The sequence below is a fragment of the Megalopta genalis genome, chromosome 1 (assembly GCF_051020955.1).
Source record: "Megalopta genalis isolate 19385.01 chromosome 1, iyMegGena1_principal, whole genome shotgun sequence".
Taxonomy (NCBI): domain Eukaryota; kingdom Metazoa; phylum Arthropoda; class Insecta; order Hymenoptera; family Halictidae; genus Megalopta; species Megalopta genalis.
The window spans coordinates 4,583,350-4,602,437 of NC_135013.1; the positions used below are offsets into that span (position 1 = coordinate 4,583,350).

A 19,088-nucleotide genomic window follows, 5' to 3' on the forward strand; every position below is an offset into this window, starting at 1 on the left:
TAGCACTCGTTCTCCATTGAAATTCAGCTGCCAATTATCCTCGGTGCATAAAAAAAATAAATCGGTCGCATGAATAATTCTTCGTCAGCCGTAATTCACGAATGTAAACGAGAAGAGTGCACCGGTTTCTTCCTATCTTGCCGTCCATCTATTTCGCATGCGTGTCGCCCGTAATCGTACGATAACAGGCGAGTTCATTTCGTTGCGATTGCTGACACGAGGAACCCAATCGACGGAGCAAAAATAAATGTTGCGGGCGCAGCAGCGGAACGGTGAATCAGCGCGTGTCTGTAAACTTTGATTTTCCGTTGTTGCGGCCAGCCTGGAGGAGTTTCAAAATAAATACGCGTAACACGCCGGCGATCGGAATAAAATCAAAACGATGACTCGAATAAATTCTGTTTGCAAAACACGACGCCCGGTTATCGCGCATTCCGATCTGCATCGCGCGCACACGGCCACGCTCTCGTTTTCCTTACGCCGAGACGTTGTAAATTCAAATATGTACAGATTTATTGTAATAAATACTGTAATTACACACGCTGAAAAACGTTCGACCAGAGATATTCAATTTCTTCCGTGCAGTTTGCCGAATGTCTAACCGGACGAAAATGATCGGTATTATTCAGAGCCGAAAATAAAAGCGGATAATAACAGCGTGAACTGTCGGCAGCGTCGACAATGCTTCTTCTCGGCGACTCTGATTCAGATCTCGGAAAGAAAAACAATGGAAAATAAGGAAATTAGTAAATATAGTGCGGATCTTCATGCATTCCTGATTTTACCGATTTTTCAGATACATTTTGCAAGGAAATGTATAAATTAACAAGGTTCGATGACGTTATTATTTTCTTTTTAAAATCCTTCTTTACAATTCTTTTTTGCAATTCTTCCACAATTAATCTGTAATTCTTCTTTACAAATTTTTTTTACAATTCTTCTTATAATTCTTTTTCACAATTCTACAATTCTTCTTTACGATTCTTCTACAATTCTTCTTTATAATTCTTTTTTTACAATTCTTCTACAATTCTTCTTTACAATTCTTTACAATTCTTCTACAATTCTTCTTTACAATTCTTTTTTGCAATTCTTCTACAATTCTTCTACAATTCTTCTACAATTCTTCTTCACAATTCTTTTTTGCAATTCTTCTACAATTCTTCTACAATTCTTCTTTATAATTCTTTCTTACAATTCTTCTTTTTACCAATTTTTCTGTAATTCTAATTCTTGTAAAATGACGTATGAGAACGAGAATGTTTGCATAAAGAATCGCAGTCTATGATACAATGATATGTCACACTTAATTCGAAAATCAACTAAATACTGCGGTATTTTATAATATAATATAAAAGTAATCAAATCTAATATTTTATAGTCTTCTAATGAATGAATCTAGTAATTTTTTATGTATTTAATATTGACAATTTATGACATGCAAGTAACAGCAATCGCAGTTTTAATTCATTTATTGGCTTTTGATAATCGTGCTTTCAAAGATCCAATATTTTGAGATATTATTATATTATATATATAATATATTATAAATAACTATATATAATAAAATATATAAATATAAATATATATAGTAAATTATAAAAATATAAATATAATAAAATATACAAATATAAATATATATAATATTCAAGATTAAAGAATAATAGGTACAGCTCAAGTCGTCAATTAATCGGCGCGAAAGGTCTTACTTTCCCCGTCAAAGTTCGCCTTCGTTGAGAAACCGCAGTAATACCAACACTCATACTCTGCGATGAAAGTTGTATCAATAAACGTACGCGGGCAGTTTCTTCCCCTCAAAAAAATTCGCGATCGCCTCGCATCGACGTCGATTCTACTATTAATACCGCCGAACATTCCCTGCGTGAATTATCAAAAAATTCGATTGCCTCGGGCTCATTTCTTTGTCCAGAGATTCGGTGTTCGGCGAGCCTGTCGAACAACCGTCGATCGTGGCCGCGGCACCAACGACGGTAGCGAAGACCGCGGTCTAAAAAATAATCACCGGATCGACTCGAATTAAAGAGAAAACTCTCGGCCGAACATCGATCTCACTTTGGTTACCACCCGTGGGCAGCCGGCGGTAATTAATCAGGCCGCGCGGCGCACACCGGCAATTAGAGGTACCGATCGACGGGCAATTAATACGCCTCTTAACCGCGATCGGCGATCGATCATCGAAATGTTATTCCCGCAGCCGGCCACGGCCGCGGGGAAGAATGCCGGGGATGTAACGGTATCGGATTAGTAGCGTGAATTAAACCTCTTGCGACTGTCCTCCGGCCGGGAACTTCGCCGAGGGGACAGCCGAGAATTTTCGCCGCGATTTATCTGCGGTACGCCGGCTACAGTCGTTCGCAAAAGTCAGCCGGCGAATGTTCGCGAACGTTCGCTTTCGGACTTCGGATTCAGGATCGTTTTTCATCGAATCTGAAGTCTTGTTTCTAATTTGAAACATTTTTTAGGGAAATTTACAACGTAATGGGACACCAGTGTGTAAAAAATTGTGAATCTTTTTCTGACATAATTATACAATTATGTCCCAAAAATGTCTCGCAATCCGGAAATGGCGGGTTCCTCGGATCATTTGTAGCAACTTCTTCCTTTACAAAAATGTTCTCCGAGGCACCGTTAACGAGTTATTAACGAAAAACGGTGACCAATAAGAATCGAGTACGGCTGACGCGAGGCGGCCCAGCCAACCAGCGCGCGAAGCCCAGTTCCGCTCATTGGCTCGGTCGCCTCGCGCCAGCCGAGCTCGCCTCTCATTGGTCACTGTGTTTCGTTAATAACTCGTTAACGGTGCCTCCGAGAAAATTTTTGTAAAGGAAAAAGTTGCTTCGAATGACCCGAGGAACGCGCCACTTTCGGATTGCGAGACATTTTTGGGACACCCTGTACATGTTTCGTGACTGTATCGCGCGTATGTAGACACTAGACTGCGGATTTTCGTGCAAAAGCAAAATTGTCAAGGTTAAATTGCGACGCACAGGAGCCAAGTGCTAGATTATTTGTGTTACTTTAATGATTTTAATGAGATCAAATCGGGATATCGATGTTCCTTTTTTTAAATATTTACGTAATATTTATTTTTAATGTTACACTGGTTTAGATTATGTCTACTCATTTTTGCCATAAACGCGTATGCGATAACGCGTTTGCCATAAACGCGTATCCGATACCGCTTAGCGCGCTAAGGTTATTTTCCCTGATTTTCCTTCGGTTTTTAAACAAAAGTGAATAATTTAGGGAAAGGAGATACGAATATTCGAGCCTCGCGTCTCATTTTTATATTTATTGACAATCGGCAACTATAAAAATGAGCCGCGAGGAGTCAAATAATCGCGTCTTCTCTTCCCAAATTGTCCATTTTTGTTTGTAATCTGAAGGAAAATTAGGGAAAATAAGCTTGACGCGTTAGAGAGACTTTACTGTGCAGGGTTTCTTGTTAAAAAATACATCGATATATCTATAAAAAATGATTCTCATTACGCGATGTATACGCAAATATAATTTTCAGGATGAATATTCCACTGTTTCAGCTCGGTGCAATGAAATCTATACAAACAAAGCCCATTTCTAGGCCTACTACTGCGGTAATAAATAAATGCATATGCATAAAAAGAGAACAGTAACGTAAACATTCGTAATATAAACAGATCCTTCAAACAATTCATTAGCAAGTACTCGGTTCACCGAGATACAGCGAATGCGAACATGCGAGCGTGCGAGAATCTCAGCGATCCTAGATCATCATCTTATCGTAAATCGACTACAAAACACGGCGTTGAAGTAACTTGAAACCAATGTTTCCAGATTCTTAATCGCAAAACCTCGGAGAAACAGAAAATTCCAGTGCGAACGCCGCGACACGATCATACATGTAACAAAATCATTAACAAAGTCTGAGAATCGGATCACCGAATCGGCTTACCGAATCGTTGATCATTCTTCAATATTAATTACTGCAAAAGATATTAAGATTTCGATGCACAATCGAAATCAGTCTAAAGAAATACCATATAATTATCTAAAAGAAACTTCTGTATAACCAAAGTTTCCGTGATTTATGAAAATAAGCTGAAAACCGCGGCTAAGCGAACGCGTCGAGAAATCGCAACTTTCGTCGGAATCGCAACTTTCCGATAGATCGCGGAGCCTCGCGGCTGCGCAGATGCGAAAAAGAAGGCCGACGCACGATTCCCCGGACATTCAACTAACCCCGAGACGCAACGACGATCCCGGTAAAATGTTCAAAGTCGACTTTCGACCGCGTTTTTTCGGGTCAAGCGCCGCGCCGCGCGTCGCGCGAACCGCTCGCCGCGGATCAGAGAAATCAGAAACGCGGCGACACGTCGTCGAATACCGCCGAATCGGTAGAAAATCTTGACGGCGCGGCGGGCGGCCGGCGAAAAAAACGGAGCGGGGAGAAAAAAGGCTGCACGTGCCCGGCCGCGGAAAAGGCAGTTGCGCCGAAATGCCACTAATTTGCAAGCTCGGCGCTTCGGGGACCCGGTGCCAGAATTCCCGGCTCGATTCTGTTGTTCCTCCCTTCCTCCCCCGTCGCCCCCGGCGCTCTTTTATGCTGCGAAAACGTGACTCACGGCGAGTTCATTAGCATCCGGCCACGCGACCGTTCGCGAGAAACTGCGCCGCCGCCAGAACCTCGGCCGCCCCGCGACGAGCCGACAACCGGCGAAAGATAATTCTATCGCTATCGCGACTCCTTCATTGTTATTCCCCGCGGACGACATGTCGGCTGCTGTTGTCCTCCTCCGTGCGCGCCGATTACTGTGCACACGGTGTGCACCACCACCACCGCCTCGTGGCACCCCGCGCGCCGGCACCCTCGATCTCGGCTCGTCGGATCGCGAACTCGCGGCCGGAAGCCTTCGATCTGGGTCAACGCTGTCCGCGTTTGAACCTCGCCGCCTATACCTCGGACTTCGAGATTCACTTTAATCGGAACTTTTAGCTCGGTCGATGCATGCCCGCATTTGGAAACCCACCAGGAATAAGAGATCGCGCCCGACGGATCTGTTCATCGAAATAATTCAGCAGCCGACGGTGGAACGTCATAATTGGACTGCGGGTATTACTGAGAAAGAGGAATTGTCCGCGTTCATTCTGAAAAACCTTTATACGTTAAATTATATATTTAAGCATTGTTAATAATTTTTGAATTGCTTAAGAAGCACGACATAGATCCTTGAGCGTTAGATGTAGTATTTGATAAGTTTCATTCAAAGTAATATGTAATAATATTCTATATGTACATATATTAATATTATATTTAGAAATAAAAATATAAACATAATAATAATAAAAATACTGTATATTGTATATGTGATAGTAATTTTGTAGTAATAATAATAGTGATATTAGTAATTATAATTACTTAATAATAATAGTGATATTAGTAATTATAATTACTTAATAATAATAGTAACATTAGTCATTATAATTACTTAATAGTAATAGTAACATTAGTAATTATAATTACTTAATAATGATAGTAACATTAGTAATTATAATTACTTAATAATAAGAGTAATATTAGTAATTATAATTACTTAATAATAATAGTGACATTAGTAATTATAATTACTTAATAATAGTAGTGGTATTAGTAATTATAATGACTTAATAATAATAGTGATATTAGTAATTATAATTACTTAATAATAATAGTAATATTAGTAATTATAATTACTTAATAATAATAGTGACATTAGTAATTATAATTAATTAATAATAATAGTAATATTAGTAAATATAATGACTTAATAATAATAGTAATATTAGTCATTATTAGTCATTATTACGGTTACATTTCCATCGTAGTTACAATGATCACAAGTTTTTCAATAGTAATAATTTCTAGAAACAAGAAAGATGATTTATATTTATTGTATGCCTACATTTAGTCGAATGTTTAAATACTATTGAGAAGAAATCAGAATTTTATTCACACTGAAAGGAACGGATTAACAATCGTATTTAACAGATTATTCTTAGAAATCTCCATCACGTGTCATACTCGATGTAACAATATTTGAAAATCTTTCAAATATTTTGAAATACGAATAATATAAATAATCGTAAACCGAGCTGTAATGATATTTAGTGTGCATTGACTCATAAGAGTGAAAAAGATAGAATTCACTTGGATTTTGTGAAGTTGTAATTATGAGACTTGCTTCAATAATATAATTTGTTCGATCATTTCCCACGAAGGAGTCTCCAAAGTTCGTAGTATCGTAAAACAAAAAATCGGTCATTTAGATCATGGTAGTTTTAGTGTTAATATTCTTCGCCTCGGATCGCAATGAACTACAATCATAACATTCGTCGTCCTCGCGAATCTCTCAAAAATGTACAAAAGAACGTGGGGAACATCGCGAGAACCGTTCCGGCGAAGATCACGCCGGAAAATATTTCGCTCTCGCGTCTTTTAATCGCCGGAGAGCGGAGCGCGATCGCGAAACAACAGGAATTCTCGCGCAGCATCGTGCATCGCCGCGAAAAACAGCCGGCTCCTCGCCTTCTAACCCAATTCGGCCAACAATCACGAAGCCCATTAAGAATGTTATTAGCAAAGTTCCTCCGATTCCGGGCCGCTCTGATTTCCCGGTGAATTCGGGGCGGTTTCGGGTTGCAGCGGGAGTCCCGGTTCCCGCTGCGCCGATTACTCATTTACAGGTAATTTACTGTTTAACGACAGGGGTGGCGGCGTACGCGGGCCGAACGAGCGAACGAGCGAACGAGCATGCATCGGCGCTGCGGCGCGGCGCGCCGGCGTGCCTCTCGTCAAGCAACCGCGAGTACACGGAATTTAATTAACGATGTCGTTACGGCTGTCCTTAACTGGCAAAATTTCTCGTTCAACTATTCAACGGCCGGGGATCTGTTGGTTCGCCCACTGTTGCGCCGATACAAGTCCATTCGCTGTATCGTAGAGCGGGTTCCCGACGCGGCAAAAAACCGCGAAGAAATTTTCTTTGTTCGACGCGAGAACCGGGAGCCGTTCGAAGTTAGTTCTTTGTTGTTCGGTTCTTTGCTCGTTTCGATCGCTTTACCGCACGCCGTGCGGTAAATAGATTTCTATTGGCTGGAGCAGAGGAATTATAATTACAAAGGAATTCGATTACCTTATAGTTCGTAATTCAGATTGTCACTGAATTGTAATTACAGTGTAATTCGATTATGTTGTAATTCGATTATATTGTAATTCGATTACATTGTAATTCGATTACATTGTGATTCGATTACATTACAATTCAATTACATTGTAATTCAATTACTTTACATTACAATTACATTGTAATGCGATTACATTACAATTCAATTACATCGCAATTCAATTACATTGCAAATTACATTGTAATTCAATTACATTGTAATTCAATTACATTACAATTCAATTACATTACAATTCAATTACATTGTAATTCAATTACATTGTTATTCGATTACATTACAATTCAATTACAATGCAACTCAATTACATTACAATTCAATTACAATGCAACTCAATTACATTGTAATTCAATTACAATACAATTCAATCACATTGTAATTCGATTACATTACAATTCAATTACATCGCAATTCAATTACATCGCAATTCAATTACATTGCAACTCAATTACATTGTAATTCAATTACATTACAATTCAATTACATTAAAATTCAATTACATTACAATTCAATTACATTGTACTTCGATTACATTACAATCCAATTACATCGCAACTCAATTACATTGTAATTAAATTTCATTACAATTCAATTACATTGTAATTCGATTACATTACAATTCAATTACATCGTAATCCAATTACATTGCAACTCAATTACATTACAATTCAATTACATCGTAATCCAATTACATTGCAACTCAATTACATTACAATTCAATTACATTACAATTCAATTTCATTGTAATTCAATTACATCGCAATTCAATTACATTGTAATGTGTAATTCAAATTGATACTAAATTATAATTACAAAGTAATTCAATTATGTTGTAATCCGTAATTTAGATCGTCTCTGAATTATAATTACAAAGTGATTCAATTACATCGTAATTTGTAATTCAAATCGTCACTGAATTACGGATTACAAAGTACATAATCCAATTACATTGTAATTCGTAATTCACATCGCTGTTGAATTGAATTACAAAGTGTAATTCGTAATTCGAATCGTCGCCGTATTAAATGACAAACTGAATTTTCCGTTACATCGTGCTCGTCGGATCGCTCTTTGCTGCCTTACACCGAGTATACTCGTCGCCGTAGAACCGTAGACAACGGTCGCCGAGGCGACGAGTATACTCGTCGCGAGGCAGCCAGCTGGTTAACGCTGTCCCAAAACCGAAGGAAATATTTAGGGTGTCTACACAGCCCGACGGATCCATCGTCTGCATCCATCATTCAAACGCACTCGATTGCCTCGCTAATGAGATTGTCAGAGACGGTAATGGTTGTTTAGCGTCAGAAGCACGGTTAGACCGGGACTCGAACGTGCAGCAAACCGTGACGATCAATTTCGCATATAACCGGCGCATAACCGAGGAGTAACCGACGATTAATAATGAATTCAGTTCGGTTCCGAGACGAGCACACCTCCCGACGAAATTGTAACGAAAGTGTTGCCGGTCGGATACCGATCGAAATTAACGCGCCGGGACGGGACGCAAGCGCGTTCCGCGCCCGATCCGGCGGCGCGCCCCTTTGACTCGCCGATGTCAGCGGGCTCCCATTAATGCGAAAACCGGCCCGCAGATCCGTCGACCGATTTCGCGTGCATCTTTTACGCGAGCATCGCACAGCGGGCATCCACCCGGGAGCCTCGTTTCTGATTGTCTGCGATCAGGCCGAGCCGCGTTGGTCGTTACGTTCGTCACGACACCGCGGATTCGAGTCGAGTAAAATGTCTCCTCCGCCCCTTTATTTTTTTTCCTCGTTACTCTTCCTTCCCCCCTTCCGACACACCTCCTCTTCCGATCTTCGGTGCACCTTCAATAAGACGCTTCTCTTTTTCTGAAATTGTCGCGGCGCCGTCGCTCGTTTTTTCTCCCGATTCTTTGCCGGTCGATGTCGCAAATCGATTCTCAACGACCCACGGCCGGCGCATCCGTTCCGCTTTAACTTTTACGGTCCGGCTTCGTCGTTTTCCTTTCTTCCTTCATTTTTTCCCGCGGCCGAAGTTGCGAATCGAGGACATCGCGTCCATTCGCGCGACCGAAAATTGTGCGGACAGTCGCGAGACGGAGATCGCAGTTCGCGGATTTTACGGGTAACCCTTTAACCCTTAGCGCTCCGCGCGTTTCTCGAGTACTGTCATCGCATAACAGTTGACATAACGTTAACATTAACAACGCTTGACATAACCTTGACATAACTTTCTTCGGTCACGAGTCGCTTCGCCTTTAATTAATTTAGAAAGGTGCTTCGGTTAAGTAATATTCCGCGAATTTATCAACCCTCCTCGAGTCACCGACGCTCGCCGTTCAGCTTTTTACAACGCGGCGATCCGATTAACCCTTAGCGCTCCGCGCGTTGTTCTCCAGTTCTATATCGTCGATAGTTAGCCTAATAAAGTCCATAAGAGCTCCTCATTAAAGTGAGAGAGACAGAGAGAGAGAGAGAGAGAGAGAGAGAGAGAGAGAGAGAGAGCATCAATTGGAGAGACATTACTGTAATCTTATCGCCTCTTCTCAAATTGTCTATTCTTGTGCACAATCTGAACGTCAATTAGGGAGATTTTGCTGTATTTTTATTGAACAACTTAACCCCAGAACTTCTACATTTCTGAACCAAAGTTTGTTAACCTCAAAGAGATATTAATTTAACTAACCTTTAATACATTTCTGTTCTTTCAATATATTTCTGTTCTTTCAATATATTTCTGTTCCTTTAACCCTTAGCGCGCCGCGCGTTTCTCGAGTACTGCCTACCAGCAACTTCGGCACATTTTTGGAGCGGAGCGCCTGAGATAAATGGTCTTATTTTCAGCGGAGAAGATTACACGTCCTTGCGAATGCACTCGATTTTATTTATTTTATAAATATACATTTTCCTATTGTAAATAAAAGATAAATTTTAAATTTTGTAATTCACCATGGTGCGACATCTTTGGTAACAATCTCCCATGTGCATTCTGGGTTTACTTGGACAAGTGTCACAGTATTCGCTTCGCCAAATAGAGTTACTAGATATTTCTTTCCAGTTTAGAACATTTTCTGCGATTTCGCATAATAAATCCGCGCGGTCTCTTAAATTAAAATGACACTTTGACGGCCGCGGCGAACATAACCTCGAAAGTTTCATAAAATTGAAGTATTATATTTTAAATTCGTGAAATATAAAAATTGCACAGTAAAATGTGACGTAAATTATTTTTCCAACATATTACTACGTCTTGCGGCTTTTAATAAAAATTTAGAAATTATAATTGACCGGCGAAGAAATTAATTGTCGATAATTAAACTTTAACTACAGATTGTTACCAAGAAATTATTGAAGGTATCGACTCCGAATTTCGCAGGCTTGTGTTTCAATGGTTCTAGAACGTTCAGGATTTTTCCAGGCCGCATGTAATAATTTCATTCGAAGTTATGGCAATGCTATGAGAGCTCCGCGAAAAGATGTCGTTTGAACTAAAATTGAAAAATGTTAAAATTAAAGAATCGATAATCGTTAAATAAAGAATCGATTTTGAGGGAATGTCGCAGTGGAACGGAGTTTGAATAACATTTTTGAAACTGGACCAAATGAATTGAATTATTTTTAAACAATCTTTCATGTGCATTCTGGGTTTACTTGGACAAGTGTCACAGTATTCGCTTTGCCAAATAGAGTTACTAGATATTTCTTTCGAGTTTAGAACATTTTCTGCGTAATCGTTGGTTTCCTTCATAATTTCATTTACCTATTCGTCCGTGAAAAATAATTTAAAATATTGTATCGGCTGTTCGATGTTTGTAGGAACTTGTGGTCCAATGACCTGTGGCAATACGCTAAAAGGTATTCTATCCGGAATATATAATTCTTCCGTAACATCGCGCCATTCGTCTAAGTCTTGCAACGAATCTTCGCTTTCGCTTTCAATAATTCTCATTCTTCGTCTCTTTAGTAGAATAATTTCGCTGCTACTACTCGAAGTGTGAGAATCATAACCAACATTGTCTTCCACAATGTCTTTTAACTCTTCAAAATCAAACACGTCTTCGGTATCGCTCGGCTCTAAATTCTCATCGTAATATTTATCTTTCTCCATGTTGCTAACCATAGAAAAGGTCAACAAATGGTTTAATCGTAATGGTACAGACTTAGCACGTTTTAACTACAGATAACAATTGCTAACGCCGACGATAACGTATGCTAAAAACATTTGGCTCCGCAGCGAAGCCTTCGGAGTTACGGAACAAATGACAAATGTCTCCATAGCGGAGCCTTCGGAGCGCTAAGGGTCAATAAGTTTTCGGTACGAAAGTCCCCGTTCTTGTACCGACTCTGGGTCTCGTATGACCCGGTTTCACGCGACAACGCATTTTCTAGGAGCCCATTTACCGTGGTTATAAGACAGTCGCCCGTGTTTTATTTTTCTTTGGGGAGATTTTGCGTTAACAAATTGGCCTGTGATGTTGCTAAAACGATCATAAAACTAATTATGTTCGAAAACAAAGCGAAACCACAGTAATTGGTTGCCCCGTAGCAAAGATACTGGGCAGTGGCCCGGTATCGAGGCCAAAATATCGAAATAAAATTACTGTTAGCGTTAACAAATCGGCCTACGACGTCGCTAAAACAATCGTGAAACTAATCACGTTCGAAAACAAAGCGAAACCACAGTAATTGGTCGCCCCGTAGCAAAGATACTGAACAGTAGTCCGGTATCGAAGCCAAAATATCGAAATAAAATTACTGTTTGCGTTAACAAATCGGCCTTCGACGTCGCTAAAACAATCGTGAAACTAATCACGTTCGGAAACAAAGCGAAGCCACGGTAATTGGTCGCCCCGTAGCAAAGATACTGAACAGTAGTCCGGTATCGAAGCCAAAATATCGAAATAAAATTACTGTTTGCGTTAACAAATCGGCCTACGACGTCGCTAAAACAATCGTGAAACTAATCACGTTCGAAAACAAAGCAAAGCCACAGTAATTGGTCGCTCCAAATCAAATATACTCGACAGTGGCCCGGTATCGAAGCCAAAAAAACGAAATAAAATTACTGTTGAAGCGACTTATGGCATCGACCCAATGGAACACCGTCCACCAATAAGATTGCCGGCGAGAATTCGCGTTCGTCCGATGGCAGAAAATCTGCGGGACGTCGCGAGCGTTCGCGGCGACGCAGTGTTTCGTGTTTCTCCGTTCGACCGACACGATTTCGCGTACGATTTAGCGACGCGGCGGTCGTTCGCCGTTTTGTCCGGGTGCGCGCGAAGGTGGCACGTGGTCTGCGGCAAACATGAGCCTCCGAAGTTCATTAGCACCGCCACGCGCCAATGGCCAGGGCCGTTGCACGCTGGCGCCGAACGGGCCGAAGAAAGAGACCGCGGCGCGGCGTGGCGCGATGCGATGCGGCGGCGGCGGCGGCGGCTCTCCCGCCGTGTAAGAAAGAATTCTTTCCGCCGCGCCGTTTGCACGTGACCGAGTTCGTCGGAATTCGCGCTCATCAAATTCCTTCTTCGCGGGGAAATATTACGCCGTCGTTGCCGCCACTCGTCGTCGCCCTCCGCGCCCACTTTTTTTGAATGTCGAGCACGGCGACGTTACGGGAGAAATACATAGCTGGTTCTGGTTCGGTTTCTTGGTTATTCTCTATTGCACGATTCGGCGCTCGGTTCCTTTGTTCGCTTTTTAAAGAATTGTTCGGGGCTTTTGTTCCTTGTATTTGCGAGGCGAGTCGATTGATTGTTCTAAGAATTGCTGTATTTAGTGACAGAATGACGAGCAATAATATTAACTGTGTGTCTCTGTCAGTTTGTATTCTCACGTTCTCTTCTCTTCCTCTTTTCTCTTTCTCTTCTTTTTGTCTCTCCTCCTCTCTCTCTCTTTGTTGGTTCACTCTATTTAACTCTATTCACTACACAAATGCACAGCATTATCGAGAGATAAATTGCATCATCGAAAATGTGATCTTCACACATATTATATGATGTAATATAATAATATATTGTAATATATTTATTATATAATTTATTATACGTAATATATTATATATTTATCATATAATTTATTATACGTAATATATTATATATTTATTATATAATTTATTAGATGTAATATATTATATATAATATATTTATGATATAATTTATTATACGTGATATATTATATATAATATATTTATTATATAATTTATTAGATGTAATATATTATATATAATATATTTATGATATAATTTATTATACGTGATATATTATATATTATATATTTATTATATAATTTATTATATGTAATATATTATATACAATATATAATAATATTTATTACAATATAATATAATATAATTCACACATATATATATATATATAATATAATATAATTCACACATATATATAATATAATTATAATGATGATTCAAGCGAACTAAATTTTATAAGAATTTTTTAAATTATCAACTTACGCATCTTTAAATAAAATTAACATCGTTCATATCAATTGCAAGACGAAATCGAATCCAGTCAGGTATTTCGTATAATAAATAATCGTATCCCCTTTTCTCAAATTGTCCATTTCTGAGGGACAATTGAAGAGAATTTATTACATGTCGATGTTCTTCGATTATTTTAATATTATTTTAATATTATTTTATAATTATTCTAATATAAATTCTTCGGTTTTAAACGACATCTCCGCATCTTCGCAAAAATCTGCATAAAGTCTGCGGTCTAGGAACTGAACGCATTCGGATATCGTCGAGAACGTCCTTGACGGATACATATACATACATACATACATATATCGTCGCGATACCGAACCTAATTTATCGAAGAAATATTTGTACACCCTGTGGAAGCTGCTCCGGTTTATTGTTCCACGTCGTAGATCGCAGGAGTTGCAAACACATTGTATAATGCATCTATGGATATTCATGGGGCTCCCTGCGGTACACTAATTCCTCGAGTCATGGGTGGATCATGTAATATCACTATATAATCACATTTTAGACCGTGTAACGCGTTCTTACATCGCAACCTCCAATTAACGTGTACAACTTGTTACTTTAATGAACAGCCTTCCGAATTCATCAGGAAGAAGTTCTGTGTGAAAATTTATTAGCCCGGTTTCTCAAGATGCGTCTCGCGACACGACGCCAAACGCAGAAGTTATTGCATTATTGCATTATTGCATTGTTGTTGATTATCAGCGGGAAAAGAAATGCTTTCGTCGGGACAAATATATGCGTTAACAATGAAAAATCAACGGATCGCGCAAAAATTGAAATATCGAATTCAGATCGACGTCGAAACATTGCAAAATCGATCAGTCTAATAGGATTAACAATTTCGCATGGGTTTGCAAATAATTTTCGCGAAATAATTCCCGTCAAAATGGCGGGTCACTAATTTTTTAATTGACGATCATTCATGTCGCAAAGATTTATTCAATTTACACGTTGCTTACGGCAAACATGTTACAATAACACTTGTTAAAAATCAGAACAAACGTCTTATAGTTACTTTTATAAACTAATAACGAAGCAGCTGTTTTTTCTGTGCTTCGTAAATCTAGCGTTAAAGTCACGCTCGTGCCGTCATAATGCGCTTGTAAAACGATTCGATTTCGCGATGCAGGAATATCGAAAACTTTTTGCCGAACTCATTTGCAAATGCAGGATCCGACCGGTGGGTAGTTAATTAGAAGTTCCGAACACGGTCTTTGCTGTTGGGATATTTAAATGTCACGTGTTCGGACGGCTGACGGACGGCGACGTCATCGGCCGTCGGCTCCGATTAATCACCGGCGAACGTTGCCTTATACAGAGTGTCCCAAAAATGTCTCGCGATCCGAGAATGGGAGGCTCCTGAGGTAATTTGAAGTAAGTTTGTCCTCGGCGAAAATGCAATCCACGGCTTTGTTTACGAGTTATCAACGAAAAGGCGTGACCAATGAGAGGCGAGATATGCTGGCGCAAAGCGGCCGAGCCAGTGAGCGGAACTGGGCTTCGCGCGCTCATTGGCTCGGCCGCCAAACGCTAGGCGAGCTCGCCTCTCATTGGTCAGTGTTTTTCGTTAATAACTCGTAAACAAAGCCGCGGATTGCATTTTCGCAAAGGAAAAAGTTACTTGGAATGATCTCAACTAACCCGCATTTCCGTATTGCGAGACATTTTTTGGGACACCCTGTATTTCAATAACTCGGCCGGGATCCTCCTGGATCGTAGTTCGCCGAAGATTGCTCGGAACCGGCGATAAGCTTCTTCGTATCGTGATCGCATTTCAGTTGCCATTCCGCGCGGAGAGACACGTGCTTCCTCGTTTTCGACATTCAATCTATCGTCACGCGATCGCTGGCTCTCCTCCCTCGAGAATCACTGTATATATATATATATATATATATACGTACCTCCTTCCCCGTTCTCTTCCCCGATCCGACCACCTTCTTTCTCCTTATCAAAAGGTCGATCGTCCGCAATGCTATTGTCGCGGGCTATACTTCTCTCGGATCTGAAATCAAATTCTGATGACCGCGTCGGACGCGTCGGGAAATTCCTGTAATCGGATCTCGGACGCGACCTTGCTGCGCCATACCGAACGCGCGAACATGCTCGCCGATTAAAAATACGATTTCTCGAATTGCAGCTGACAGCGGCCGATTTTTATTTTGTTTATTTTAACGCGAGGCGTCGCGCTCGAAGCGAACACCGAACTCGCGATTAAAAAATGAAATGGAAATTCGACGATAAAAATGTGTACTTCGACGTAATTTAAGTTCGTACCAAGTACATTAAATTCTGTACAAATTATTTATTTTAAAAGAACAAGATAGTTATGAACGGTGAATAAATTATACGTTATAGGGATATTTTTTAAAACTGACTTCTTTCCTGTTAAACCTAACGAACGGATTCACCTATTAAATCCGATATTATTGCGATCGCACCGGAGCTAATTTTTTAAAATATATTTGGAATAAATTGGAATTAATTTGGAAAATAATTCGTGATAAAGGAAGCTTTATTTCGATTTATAGAGGTTTTTACAACGTAGCGGAAGGGGAATGAACAAAATGCTCGCTTCGCAGAGGTTTTCGATTTAAAGAGACCCGATTATACAGCGTATTCCATAATTATGTTAGCACACAAAAAGGGGCGATTCCTGAGGTCATTTGAAACAACTTTTTCCTTAGCGAAAATGTTCTACGAGACTTCGTTTACGAGTTATTAACGAAAAACACTGGCCAATGAGAGGCGAGCTCAGCTGACGCTAGGCGGCCGAGCCAACGAGCGCACGGAGCCCAGTTCCGCTGATTGGCTCGGCCGCCTAGCGCTTTGGCAAGCTCGCCTCTCATTGGCCAACTGTTTTTCGTAAATAACTCATTAGCGGTGCCTCGGAGAAAGTTTTTGTAAAGGAAAAAGTTACTTGAAATGACCTCAGGAATCATCCCTTTCCAAGTATTAACATAATTATGGAACATTCTGCATACTATATACTATACTACAATATACAATGATCTAATGTAACCGTATAAATTACTATTTATGTTACAATAAACCGTCAACGAATCGATTCCTATAATTCCATGAGAAAATCGATTGCTATAAGTCAGTAAACAAGAAAAGAAAAATGTAAACTATCTAATCTTTGCCCTTTGTTTTTTCAGTTGGAGGAATGCGAGGTGCCGGAGGAGTCGCCGGTGAAGGTAGGAGACCGATTAGGTTCTTAATCAGCTCTGTTCTGTCGCGGGAGCTATCTGATTAATCAGGCCGAGGCTGACGGTTGTGAGAAAATTCTACGAAAAAGTAGTCCCGCACCGAGATCGCAGGGAACAATTGCGACGACAGTTGAAAACTCGTGGGAATACTAAACAAAATTCGCAAATGCAAATTCGCATGAATCGTAATTGCTCTAATCTAATAATCGCGCGGATGTTTCCGCGAATTGAAACGCTTCCCCCGGATTCGAACGAAACGGGCGAGTTTTTATCGTAAAAATTCGCCATTAATTTCCGCGAATTATTCTCCTCAAAAATTTCGCGCGCGTCGCGCGTAAAAATTCGCGGCGCGAAGAAGTCGACGCCCGGAGCAAATCTTTTCCTCGAACGAATGTGCCGCGCAAAATAATGGAACATCCCGTCCCGGGAGATTTTTTCGCGGAGCGATGAATAACGGAGCCACTTAGGTGCATCGCATACGAATCGAATTTCCGCACGATCGCCAGCTGCGGCGGCCGGGCCGCACGCCTCTGCCGAAGACATTGCGGAACCACGTCCCATCGATCGGGAATCGATTCCTGTCCCCGGTCGGAAGTCCCTAAATGCCGCGCGCGTAAAAGTATCCCTCTGCAACGACCCACTTTTCCTCGTCGCGCCGCGCCGCGTCGCGTCGGTGCGTCGGGATTGCGGCAGATGCAATCCGAATGTGTCACGTGTGTGCAACGTGGTCGATTCTATCCGGAGGAAAAATTCGGTATCGATATCTGCGTAATAATTTAGCGATCCCGACAGTCTGCGGCGCACTGCTGCAAAGGGTCCTTCAGCTACGCTGTGATTCACGTCAGAGATACCGAGCTATGGACTTAATTTTATTATATAAATTTCCTAGATAGGTTTATTAATATTTTCCTTGATTTTTAGTCGAGCGTGGAAATAAATTATAAGTATAAATAAATCGTAGGAACGAGGAAGTTGTTATACAAAATTTTGTGACAACTGTATTTATATTGGAACGCTATTAATAATTTTTTACGAAGGAATGGACATTTATGTTTATATTGTACGGATATGGCTGTTTAATTATTATACGGAAATATATATTTAATCATTTTATGGATATGTCTATTGAAATATTTTATGGGTATATCTGTTTAATTATTTTATGGAAATATATATTGAATTAGTTTATGGCAATATATATTTAATTATTATACGGAAATATATATTTAGTTATTTCATAGGTATATCTATTTAATTATTTTATGGAAAGATTTATGGCAATATACTTTAATTATTATACGGAAATATATATTCAATTATTTTATGGATATATCAATTTTATTATTTTATGGTAATATATATTTAATTGTTTTATGACAATACATATTTAATTATTTTATGGCAATTCATATTTAATTATCTTATGCATATGTCTATTTAATTATTTTATGCATGCACCTATTTAATTATTCTTTGGATTTAATAATTTATATATAAAAAAACGTTGCACAAATGAGACATGCCTAAAACATTTGTTGAAAAATACTTCAATAAAATACTTCGTCTGCACAATAACCAAATTTTCCATTCAAATATTTTCGATTCACAGCACTTGAAATATGTACTGAAAGTATATTGAATATATGTATATTCGAACTACATAATATTATAGTATTTTCTGACAAAATAACTATGAGACCCACACGAACGGGTGGGTAGCTTAATGTCTGCGTAATTCCGGGGTTGCTTGTCGCGGCTGGTTTTTCCGTTTCGTGGCCGCGGCTAATTAATTAGATCTAATCAGTGACTTTGGAACATTTTATAGGCGTGTTGGGAATCGAGGATTTTCGCTGGAGGGCGGAGGGCACGGATATACGGGTTAATGAGGCGCATAATTTGGAAACTAAATAATTTTAATAACGTTAATATAATATAACGAGCAGTCCCTGTATTACACGCGTGCTGTAATTCGAGGGACCGTATTCCCCGGAGAAAACGCAGACAATGAATATTCTATTCGAGATCACGAGCACGCGGCATTATATTCGGTCGGAGGGGGAACAATGTTTGCTCTGACGTCGGAACGGAGAATACAAAAACGAACGGATACGCGTTAAAACTGTGCTCCATCGTTTTTGCGATCCGACCACGATAAGGCAAACATTGATCTTT

At 39.8% G+C, this 19,088-nt stretch overlaps 1 protein-coding gene across 1 annotated transcript in view; it reads left to right on the forward strand.

Moving 5' to 3' along the window:
- Positions 1-19,088, forward strand: part of Pdk1 (Phosphoinositide-dependent kinase 1) — a 1,509,859-nt gene that overhangs the window by 494,878 nt on the left and 995,893 nt on the right. Inside the window, exon 3 of the mRNA XM_076519275.1 lies at positions 16,866-16,904. Coding sequence (XP_076375390.1) covers positions 16,866-16,904 — 39 coding nt within the window. The remainder of the gene's footprint in view (positions 1-16,865; positions 16,905-19,088) is intronic.